At 31.6% G+C, this 12,456-nt stretch overlaps 1 protein-coding gene across 5 annotated transcripts; it reads right to left on the bottom strand.

The window, feature by feature from the left end:
* Window positions 1–31: 31 nt before the first annotated feature.
* LOC148235429 (transmembrane channel-like protein 7) lies at window positions 32–11,435 on the bottom strand. Of its 5 annotated transcripts, none has more exons than XR_015809595.1 (6): window positions 11,310–11,435; window positions 6,606–7,094; window positions 6,430–6,534; window positions 6,256–6,356; window positions 1,060–4,659; window positions 32–990 (listed from the first exon to the last, which is right to left on the bottom strand). XR_015809595.1 is itself a non-coding variant. In XM_088185977.1 (5 exons), exons 2-5 carry the CDS (start codon window positions 6,814–6,816, stop codon window positions 2,518–2,520), a joined length of 2,559 nt encoding a protein of 852 aa, XP_088042103.1. In that variant the 5' UTR covers window positions 6,817–7,094; window positions 11,204–11,435; the 3' UTR covers window positions 32–2,517. The 5 variants fall into 5 exon arrangements, 3 of the variants coding, with proteins under 3 accessions (XP_088042103.1, XP_088042102.1, XP_088042104.1); XR_015809596.1 differs by lacking the exon at window positions 11,310–11,435 and adding an exon at window positions 7,205–7,335; XM_088185977.1 differs by having other exon boundaries at window positions 32–4,659; window positions 11,204–11,435.
* Between the last annotated feature and the right edge of the window lie 1,021 nt (window positions 11,436–12,456).

Here is a 12,456-nt window from a genome sequence, read left to right as displayed (position 1 = left end):
GTTTAAAAATAATAATGATAACAAAAAGTAATAACGGAACATCTAAAATGATGCAAATGAATTTTATTCGATATAAATACACGTTATGAATACATTTATTTTATATAATATACATTATAATAAATACTCCTTACACACTTATACTTTAAATTTGATATGGGCACCAACATTTTAATATATATTTATATCGTACATATATGTATATATACACAATTTTTCACTTTGTGAACGATGAGACGGTGGATGACGCGAAGCTTAAAAGCTTGCGGATTATATGAGCATATTCACTTTTTACAAACATGCAAAAATATTTCAAATCCTTTTCCACTTACCCGAATTTGCAAATCAAAAACGACCCAATCGTTTTCAGTAATCAATATAATTAATATACTAATACATCTTGTTTACATCGACTAGAATAAGAGTACACATAATACTGTAAAAATGTATATAGTTCAAAAGCGATACAGCGCAAACTTATATCTATGGTTTACGTGTACAAAAAAGGGACGGCAAAATGTTAAAGAGATCAATAACCGAAAAAGCCGCTTACGCATTATTTGTACTGTTCGCAAAACTGTTTTGTCACAACGTTACACGTTAATAAATACTTGATAGTAAACGATAACAACACAATAGGAACAAAATAATCTCAAATAACAATTTATATAAAACATATAGATATCAAAATAAATAATTTTTAATATTAAAAAGTCAATATTTGTGCGAAAAATAACAATTCTTCTTAAATAAAAGTTATTAATCAAATGCGCTGAATATGTCATATCTCGGACGCTTGTATTGCTAACAGTTATTGGTATACATATTTATTTACTACCCCATACTTTTATGAAAAATTGAGTTATGGTAATAAATATGGCTTGTGGCCGTTTTACATAAAACCTGACCACTCAGCAGTTAAACGTGCGTCTATGACCCACGATTTATTGCCGTTTTCAAGTAATAAAAAAATTGTCTCATTTAAAGAAACTTTTTAGATGTTAAATTCTCCTTGTTTCATGAAATAATACGACAAGTATATAACTCCCTCTCCAATACTATTTAATTTGACACTCGAATTTGTAATACGTACAACAGTTCCATGAATAATAACTAAAAATAAAAAGGCCATATTGGAAATTTTTGTTCAAGGGAGATTAATTACTGCGGGAGCTAAAAAAAGGTCATTTCGAAAAGTTTTCTTCAAAGACCATCTTGGGAATATTTTGTTCGTGGATGATAAAAGAAGACAGATTTCTGCGGAAGCTAAAAAAAATGTCATATTGTATATTTTAAATTTTTGTTAAATGGCCATCTCGAAAATTTTTATTTGAGGGGAAATAAGTTGCTGCGGGAGCTAAAATAAAATTCATCACGGAAATTTTTGTTCGAGACAGAACAAAGAACAAATTGTTATGGGAACTAAAAAAAGATAACAAAAGTTCATTTGGGATATTTTAAATTTTTATTCAATGGGTATCTCGAAAAATTATTTTTGAGGGGAAGAAATTGGTGTGAGTTAAAAAATGGTCATCACGGAAATTATTTTTGTTTGAGACAGAGAACAAAAAAGATAAATTGTTACGGGAGCTAAAAAAGGACATTTCGAAATATTTTGTTCAAGGACAAAAATTTTGAAGAACCATGGTAATTTAGAACAGGTTAAAAAATAGATTTATAATTAATTTTATATTGGCAACTAATTATTTGTTAAATAAATAATTCCATGAATGAAAAAAAGTGACCAGTTATTAAAATAAAATGATCAGCATTTAATAACATATGATGATCAATAATTACAATAAATGGTTGGTTTTTAAATTGATAGTTGTGAAACGTCCTTTTGCTGTTCAAACCCAAACCTAACCTAAACAACACGTACGTTCGGAACATTTTACCCTTAACAGTTGAAGTGTCGCCCTACAACTATTTGTTAAAACAAAATTCGCTAATGGAGTACAGGATTTAACGATAACTAATCACGTGGCAACTGATCATTTAGTTATATTTACGGACCATTTATTACTTACGGATCAAAAAGTTATTATTCACTGACGATTTATTTTATTTAACTGATTATTTATGGAATTATTTACTTATCAAATAATTAGTTGCCAAAATAAAATTCATTATAAATCTATAATTTAATTTGTTCTGTTTTGTTACAGTTTTGATTCGAGATTTTCTGCTAAAAAATGTTCCTTTTTCGTCCAGTTACCCAATATGACAAGTAAATCAGTGCCGATCAATATATATACAAGCGTCCGAGTTCTAATATAATTGATTATGTATACACTACAAATTGAATTAGCCTAGCACAGCATGTCAAAATATAATTACGCAAAATATGCCACTATTTTCACTTATTAGCAAAATATATACCGTTTGTGATTATTAAAAAAATACTACACCGTTGCACTCAATCCAAAATAAATGCTTTCAATGAGGTATACTTCATGAATAGTTAAATATAAGTATGTACATTGCTAAACTACCGTTATATTAATGGTTATGTACTTATTTTGAGCTCTGTCTAATCATATCGTCGTCTTCCACGTTTGTATGAGCGTGGTGTTGACGCGCCCTCTCGTTTCTTTTACACTGTTGCCGTATGATCGCCGATAAGCGATTGAGTAAGAATTGTTTATCGTGTCCTTCGAGCACAAGTTGACTTTTGAGAACGGTGACCATGTGTCTATTTGCCGCCGCTACGGCCCAATAATAATACAACAACAAGACTAGCATGATGAACAATGGCAACGCAAATGTAGAAGTACCTAACAAGAAGACAATTTGTCGGAGGACGTCCGGGAATTGCTCAAACGTATAAACAACTTTATCCCATACTGAGAATCGTTCTCTGAAAGGTCCGCATCCTTTAGACGGACCCAACTCGGCTATGGCAAACCCTACTGGTATCGTGGCTATACAATAACTTATCAATAATACGACCATAAATAGAGAGTTGGACCTGGACGCCCTGTAAACCATGGACGAGGGTTTGGAGTTGACCAAACACGCGAATTTCTTAACGTAAAAGACGAAGAAGCTCAGAACGGTGGCGATCAAAGGCAGAACTGGGCAATAGAAAGCGCCTAGCCAGCACAAAGTTTGAAAATACACGACGTCTAATACGTGCTTGGGAAGATGGAACTCTTGTTCACCTAGAATCTTCAGACACTTGCTTTGTGTGTTCCTGGCTAATAAAGCTCGGGGAAAGTTGACGAAGAACGTCACGAAGACTTGAATGGCGAAATCGGCGATGAGCAATTTGTATATTTGTTGACCGACGTACGTCTCCCAGCATTGCAACTGATTCGATTCCAATTCCGAGCATTGCGTCTTATTCTGACTTATGATTAATAGATACAATTGTATTAAGAGCACGGCTAAGGACGACAATCGCAAGAATACGGTTCTAATCAACGTCAGCTTGATCACAAAGTTTGGTCTGTAGTTTTCGTAACTAATCAATATTTGAAACAAGGTTGGGACGAACATGTTCAATCCGACGATACAAAAAGAAGTGAAATACTGTAACACAAACTGTCTGATGTAGCTCAAAGTATCTTCGTCTTTGGAATCGGATTTTAAAAATAATTTTAGTTCAGATGCGACCGTAGACGTTTTAAACGGAGATACATCAAGAAATGATTCGGTCGATTTATTTGATTCGTTGATGTTCGGTACGACTTCGGGGAAGTTCAAATATTCAGTTGTTGCATTGATTTGATCCGATCCGGAACCTTTGCTCAATTCTTTCATCGAAAAGTCAAACGCGAAGAAAATCAATACTACAGAACCGATCAAAATTCCTATGACAATGGCATTGATAACAATCCGTACGAGGATCAATTTGATTTGCTCTTCTTTTGATCTAGATTGCCGTTCTTCTTCAAAACGCTCGACTTCCAACGAAGCTTTGATCTCATTATACAAAGCTTTGTGTTTGATGTTAGCCGACTTCTCGTTATGGATACAAAAATCCCAACCGCCGAATACGAGATTACAATATTGATAAAATTGCCCTTCGCCTTCTACCAACCGTTCTTTAAAACCCTTTGCAGCCGATTTGACGATGGCCATCAAAGACAAAGTAAAGTAGATTATTGGCACAAGGATGTACGCTAAGGGTAAATCGTAATACATCGAAGTACCTGAATTATCATTAATAAAGCTAATATTTGGATTATTACCGCCTATGTAATAAACGAAAATCTTATGAGAGTACTCTCCATAGAACAAAACAGTCCTTTCCATCCATCCAGTTCCCTGTATCACATCCAAAAACAAGTTTCCACTGACTGAATTCGTCGAGTTTTGGTAACTCTCCGAGCAGCATTCCGTTGAGTTTGGTGCGGCTGTTGCGTCGCACTGTTCATTGCCGTCTAACACCGATCCTTCCAGAACTATATTTGGCACGATGACGAAAGATATTATTAGGACAGAGATGGCCAAGTTTAAAAATAACAGCCATTTTAAGAGGAAGAAGTAGGCGACGACGCCAGTGCCGAAGTTGCCTTCTATTTTCTTGAAAGACGACTTCCAAAGCTCTAGTTTCCCTAGAGCTTCCTGCAGCCTGGCCCTCGTGCCTTGCCATGCTTTGCGCCTCCTCCATTGTAATTGTTCGAAGCCTTGCAATCGTAATTTGGTAGAGCTCTGTGAAGTAATAAACATAGTTTTCAAATAAACTTAATCTTAGACTTGAATACTTGAAATTTAATACATTCTATACAATATGAGAATGTTACCCATTATTTTTTCTTTAATAATTTATTTTTCAGTATGAATTTTTTTTATACTATTTTTCTCAATCAACAAGATGAAGAAAAATCTGCCAATTATTTGGTTCTTGAATTCAATGATTACCAAAGCACAAATTTAGTAGCCCAATTGTGCTGCTGAGGATCTTGACTGACACTTTTCAAAGCGAGAATATATTTATTTCCAGAATCCATTAAATTTTCAGTAACTGGTCGATTTTATACCGGCCACCGCCACCCTTGCACACATAATGAAACAATTAGGCGAATGTGCAAAAGCCATCTTAACACTCAACCGACTGACGGGTTATTTATTTACTACGTAATGTATAAAAGCAGCTGTTTCGCGAGAACTTTGCGCAACACAAGAGTTATAACAAAAAAATTGTGATAGCTTTTGAATTAAAAAATATAAAATTATCAGATGTTTTGACGTGTATTGGTACATATGGTAAAATTATATTATCAGTGGTTTTCAATCTGTGGGTTTTCAATTTGTGACGTATTTACTTAGCAAAACAACGTTTTGAGTGAGCGTTGGTCAAAACAGTGAACACCCCATGAATAATACTCTGCAACGAATCTACTTAAAAAATGTAGTTTATAAGTGTATATAAATAAATAAAATGTATAAACAAATAAATAAATATTTTTTTAGAATAAATTTGAGCCTCAACAACAGGGAAGTATTGGAATAGTAACTTAATCATTGTTTTATTTACACCAAATTTTGATACTTGTTTATTATCACAGCGCCATGCTTAAATTTGAGAGTTGCAAAACCTATATTTGCTGTTCAAACCCTAACTTAACATACACAAATTAATTATTGCACCACTATTATATTCGTTTAGATTAGGTTTGGGTTTGAACAGCAAATGGACATTTCAAAACTGTTATTTTAGAGTGTGGCACCGTGATAATGTATTCCGTCAATTAATCCTCAAAATATACTTGATATTGAGTTGCAAAATATTTAGTTTCTTTGTAAATATTTTTTTAAACTAGAAATAAAACAAATATTATGATTTTAATTTTGATTTTATACGTCCTACAGATAAAAATATTAAAAAGATGTGTATGTGACAATTATCAATTTGAGAGATAAACGCTGCCCTCGTCAAATTTATTTCGCATCCAAAACTAACAGAAAATAATTCAACAAAAAAACATCGCCTATAACAAAATATAAAAACATAAAAACTGATGAGCAGATTTAAACAATAACAAAAAACTATGACATTATTTTAGTATTCATATTATTGATAAAATGATACTAATTATTAATTTATTGTGGAATGTGGAGCTACTGTTTGAACTGATGCCAAAAGCTTTTCATATCTAACATATGTATTTATAAGCCCTACTGCAAGATTGATTAAAATCGGTAACATAATTTATAGAGCACTCACGGTCGCAAAATTTAATGCCAGAGACACAAAAATAAATGTGAATATCTGTTACATGTTTTAAATTTTAATTATAAAATTACCTGTAATTGTGCTTTCCTATCACGTTTTTGAGCCATCGGAATCGGCATGGCTTTGATTTGCATGATCTCTTCCCACGTACTTTCTTCATTTGAGAAATTTTCTAAAATTACATATAAATATAAATAAGCAAATCATTATAATTTATAATATATTTTCACCATCAATAAGCATACCGGACAAATCCGGTAACATAGACACCATAACATCTCTCGAAGCAGTTCCTCTCGCAGCCGTTGATTGTCGTCTTTCACCAGAAGGTTTTATCCTTCTGACCGTAGCTGTAAATAATTTTAAAAAAATACATAAAACGAATCAAATAGTATAAATATAATTCCATTGTATAGCTTACTTCCTCTGAGTTGCTTTGACGGCAACAGTGTCGTTATGTTAGTGGCCGTTTTCGGTCCGTCCAGTTCTCCAGCGCCCGGATAGCTTTCTTGATAAAACTCCCCGCCGGCTTCTTCCCAGCCACCCCTTCCGGCTCTCCCGGGTCCGGCGCTACCGACTCCACTTCCGCCACCCCTACTGCCCTTACTCCCGGCACTATTGCCCCCCGACATGTTTGCTCAATTTAAAACCCACTTAAATTGGAATATGCCAAACGTAAAGTTTATAATACTTGAATACGTGATGCCTAATCATTGTATCAAGAACTAATGCATTGCAACGTCACAATCATATACAAAATTTCTGAACGAGATTAAGATAAGGTTAATTAAGCTATTGGTTTTCCGGAGTGTTTTTGATTAGATATGGATCTCTTATATGAACAATACAATTATTGTATCATTACTACATTTTAACGAATATGTCAATGATTCAGAGAAATGCAGGTAATCTGTAATAAATAAATAAAATATTATAGATTTCAAATAATTACATTTTTAAAGTACAGTAAGTGAAGTATTCTGTGCTATTATCGACAGTAAAATTTATTGATAAACATACCATTTCCTTTTCAACATTCAATTAGTGGAACATACACAATGGGTATTTTGAAGTAAACATTTCAAGTTGAAGCAATCTGGGAAATGTACAGTGAAGTAGTTATATATAATTTGAGTTGTACCACATTGAATAAATGTTTATATCTAATTATAAATATCTAAATAAATTGTATTTAATATCTTTATTGATTCCAAAAATTGAATGTTATATTGCTCATATATTTATGTTTATTAGACTACAATACAAGATACGAATGCAGTTCTATTGTTTATTTAGGGCAATATATGATAAATAATTCTGGTAAAGTTTTAACCTTGAAACACCGCCACATGTTTTATATTTAAAATCATCTACTTATGGTTTTATCAGCACTAGTTGTATCAAGAATGTAGTAATACACACACATATGATTTTGTCTCTTATATTCCTACATTTTTTTTCCTGGCGAAAGTGAATTATTATTTGGCAATAAAAGACCACGAATAGGAAAAATATGACCAGATTAAATGGATCGAATGACAAGTGAGTGGTCAATTTACTGAGATGACGTAATCCTTAAATGTTATAATGCACAGAACGAAATATTTACGTATTATAGAGCAAAAATAATTAAGGTTTATTTGACTGCGTAGCAAATTTTTATAGCTCAAAAAAGTGTAAATTTACTATTGAAACTATCATATTAATTTGGATAGGGGGCGAGAATTAATTATAGAAATGTTTCTCGTCATAAAATTAAATTGAATATCATAAAATAATTGATGAAAGTGTATAAAATAACTCTGTATATTTATTAATGGCAACAAAATAAATGGTTAGTATTTTTTCAACAGCCTGGTCATAATTATATTATTCAGGGTCAGAATTAAAATATAGGACGATCGGAATTAAAACAATGAATAATAGTCATAATTATATTATTCAAGATAAAAATAAAAATCAAATGGTTAAAATAAAAATAACACATGGTCAGAATTAAAATATAGGACAATCATGTGAATTAAAAAAATATTATTTATTTTAGAAACATCTAATAAAATATCCCGCTCGCACTAAAACTGTTGAACAAGTTAGGTGTGAGCAAGTGGCAGCGAGCGAGCATTGGTCAGAACAGTGAACACCCCATGAGTAACTCTCAATGAATCAAAGCATGCAGGACGTGAAGGTATTCAGTATTTATAATGTACTGCCGACCAGCTGTACTAATCTTATATTCTGACCTTTTAATATAAATTTTGACCCATGTAATATAAATTCTGATCACAACCGTATTAAAATTCTAACCCAAAAAATACAAACCATTAATTAATTTAACTCGCATTTACATTTCTAGGTACATAACAGTATCACATTTTAATTATGCCTCAGCTGTTTTCATAGAAATCTTGCTTCTTCTATATTATAATTTCACTCAATATTGTATTTTTAGCCTGAAAAAGAAAAGAGCTTAAAATAGTCTAGTTGCTATTTCTGATCGTTGCCTTGTTATTATTATGGGGTGCGATTTAACAGGGAATTATTTTAAGAGTTATGTGCATTTAAATAAATACTTTGTTCCATGAAGTGAATTGTTTGTGTATTTATGTCAGATAAATCTTCGGAATAAGATCCGTTGCAGAGTTATTTATAAAGTGTTCACTTTACTGACCAATGCTCGCTCACGCCTAATCTGTCCAACAGTAACACACAAACAATTCGTTTTACGGAACAATTATTTTATATATTGCTCATTTAAATTTTCCTCATTATTATATATCAAAAAGTATTATTTTCCAATTAAGTACATAAAACAAGGTGCAAGGTAAGTTGGTTTTTATGCGTTGCATGAAGGACAAAGATAAATAGGTGGTAATGAAACTGGTTCTCGACACAAAATAAAAAAAACAATGGTAGACCTTATCTAAAAACAAATGTGTAAATATACAAACAATTATTCATAAATATATCATAATTGTTCCTTTCAGTAAATGAATACATCAAGCAAAAAAACAGTAAACTGTATTCTGAGGAAGAAGTGTTCTTCGATTTATATAAACTTGTCACTGAGATTGGCATCAATAACGTATTTATAAAAGATGTAGTAGTAAAAAACCAGACAAAAATACAGTTTTGACTAAGGTTTAGATCTTAAGATTGTTTTTCTCGTAATGCTTACGCCTGCTGCTGTGAAGTGAATAAAAAATAAACTAGTCTATGCACCGTTAGTATCAAAAATTGTCTGCGTTTGGAACATTACATATCAACTATCTTATTTGTTTCATAAAAACAATCAATACCAACGATTGAAGAACATCTATACACTAGAAAATACTAAATAAATATTTAGCACAACCACTAATTTTAAGATTTAAACATAAGCACAGTGTAGTTCCAAAACTTGAAATAAATATTTTTGAAAAAGTCTTTAACCCTTTGGACGCCAGTGACGTGCCTGCACGCCAAAGCTGTCGGACCGTCAAACGCCAGCGCGTGCAGGCACGCAAATGTTATTACGGACACATTTATTAATAAATTTGATTTTTTTTTCGTTAATTTTATACAGAGACATCTATTAAATGGAATGTGATCGTTAAAATGTGCAATTTTTGAACCATTCTTTTATTATTTACGATTGAGCATACAGACGTTGTTAGGGCTGCTACAATCTTTTTTTTAAATGATAAAAAAAACACAATTTTTTAAAAAAAAAATCATTTTTAGAATTTGAATTTTGTTTTTGTTTATATTATAACATTATTGCCATATTTACTACTTTTTAAATTTTTTTGACAAAGTTTAAATTTTTTAAATATATGAAATAGCCGCCATTTTGATAAAAGATTTTGATTAAAACAACGAAAATTATCGTGTCCCATACAAATATTAAAAACAACCAAAAACATATAATATAAACCACATACAATATAAATTACATATAATATTTGTGTGTGGCAGCCCTGACAGTGGTTTTTAAAACTTGTTATTTTTGTGCTTTTTTTTCACTTTTATGTTAAAATTAATAAAAAGGAAAGTAAACAGTGAATTTCCAGGTAAATAATGTTCCTCTTTCATAATAATTTAAAGGGTTGAAAATGGTGGCCTACAGAGCAAATTCATAGAAATTTGCTTGGCGTTGAACTGGTTAATACTTCAATTACTTTAAATTTAACAATTGATATTATCTTTTTTTTATATTAAAATAACACAATATTAGCAAAGATGAAAATGGTTTTGACAGTGTACTATATATAAAATGTATGATTGTAAAATTTCGGGTCAGTAGTTTAAATAAATGGTCAGAAATTATCAAATCAGGGTCCATTATTTATATGAAATGATCTGTTTTAAATGCAATCGCTACCGAAAAATCGATTTTAAACTATTTTATACAAAAATCACATTAAATGATTGTTTGATTTGAGTATGTAATAATTTTGATAATATTGGTATTACGAGTTAATAACCGCAATCGTTGCTGATCATTTATTTATAATATTGAAATAATCGTTTTACATTAAAAGTTTAATTTTCATTATAAATAGAAATATTTATGTTGTGACATTCTATTTCCAAGCTTACGAAATTAATGTTATTAATAAATAAAAAAAATGATAGTAATATATTTAATATGGAGCATCTCTAAATCGCAGATCAATTGAAATAATTTTGAAAAGATAGTAACACGTTTGATTCGGAACATCCCTAAATCACCAGGTCAGTTAATATGAACAAAAAATATGTGAATCAAAATAATAAGATAAATACAATTTAATCGAATATGATTAAAAATAGGTTGTAGCTTATGGCGTACAACACACTTTTTAATTAATTAAATTAACAAACGACATCAATCAACGCGTCACCCATTATTATAACGAATTGGACCAAATTCTCAGATAAAACAATACTGCCATCGAAGCTGATGACTTAAACCGACAATAATATAAGCATACATCTCCAACTAAATCATAAACAGATCGTATCAATTGCTCTCCGAACGCACAGCATCCTGCATCATACCTTTGATTATTTCCTTTATGTACACACAATGTGCAAAAGATGGCGGCCGATAAGATGGCGGAAGTCGATGAAGCAGTATGAGAGTCGTGATCGATGTAATGCATACCGTATTGCGGTGTTTTCGAAATCGAGAGTGGGCGAAACCGACGTCTAGAACGGCCGCAACGACCGACACCAACCCACTGTCCCGTCAAGTCGGTGCTGCCATTCTAGACAAAAAGCTATCAGAGCTACTGATTTAGCGTCGTAGCTAACATATCGATCGGGGTGAGCTAACATTTAAATATAATATTGTGGCTATTACTGTGATATATATCAGGTATCGCCAACTCGTTCAAGATTGTAATCGATAATATGTTTTTATGATACTCTGCGATCAAATTATTTTAATTATAGGATTTAATTGATTTTTTTTATGGAATAGAAAAATCATAAACTATTTTAATATTTTTTGTACAAAATTTATTTAATTTTTCGTAGCAAAATAAGATAATACGGAAAAAATTGTTACCGATTAATTTAAAAGAAAAAGAATCTTCCGTATCACGCTTATCCGATTTTACAAAAAGCTGGTTCACATAAATACGTAGATCCAAAACAAAAATTTATATATTCTTAGCATCTTTTTAAATTTGGCTATTTTTTGTTTTAAATATATTTGCTTAAAGACCTGGCTTTCGAAGACATATCACATTGTAAAGTAATAAATTAATTTGCAAACGTTATATTATCAAAATTAAACAGATCTGCGAACTTATTTGTATCTGATCGAATATATCTAAAATGTTAAATAATGCAACCTGGGAACTTTTCACGCAAAACATCCAATGTTGCACTCGATGTGTGGTAAGTTGTGCCGTCTTATTTATCTTCCACAGCAGTATTTTCGATTTCGTGCCAAAAATATTCGGTTATCATACTCATATAGTGTTTGCCGTTGATTGTTACAGTTCGATCCAAAAAGTAAAGCTCAATGACGCTGCATGACCACAATGTGCACCAAACAATTTTGCTTATTAACATACCCATCAAATCATATCCATATACCCATAAGCACATCATCATACAATCAAAGCAATTTTGCCTGATTAACATACCCAGAGGTGGAAATGTAAACATCAGAGAAGATTTTCTTTGAAAAATCAGCATCAACTTCCTGCTGATCTAGCACATTATCTGCGTAAATTCTTCGCTGGCTATGAAATCTGCGCTTCTTGAGCTATTTGAATTTTATATGAGCGTAGGTGCAAGCA

Source organism: Plectrocnemia conspersa, unplaced genomic scaffold, assembly GCF_051122295.1.
Source record: "Plectrocnemia conspersa isolate PC_06_02 unplaced genomic scaffold, ASM5112229v1 ptg000005l, whole genome shotgun sequence".
NCBI classification, from domain to species: Eukaryota; Metazoa; Arthropoda; class Insecta; order Trichoptera; family Polycentropodidae; genus Plectrocnemia; species Plectrocnemia conspersa.
Note: the sequence above shows the minus strand (reverse complement) of the source record. Positions and strands in the feature narration are given on the sequence as shown.

Coding starts and splice junctions, on each gene's coding strand:
- LOC148235429 (XM_088185977.1), bottom strand. CDS start 6,816: ATGTCGGGGGGCAATAGTGCCGGGAGTAAGGGCAGTAGGGGTGGCGGA. Junction 6,357..6,429: donor TATGTTACCGGATTTGTCCG/GTATGCTTATTG, acceptor ATGTAATTTTAG/AAAATTTCTCAAATGAAGAA. Junction 4,660..6,255: donor ATAGGAAAGCACAATTACAG/GTAATTTTATAA, acceptor ATTACTTCACAG/AGCTCTACCAAATTACGATT.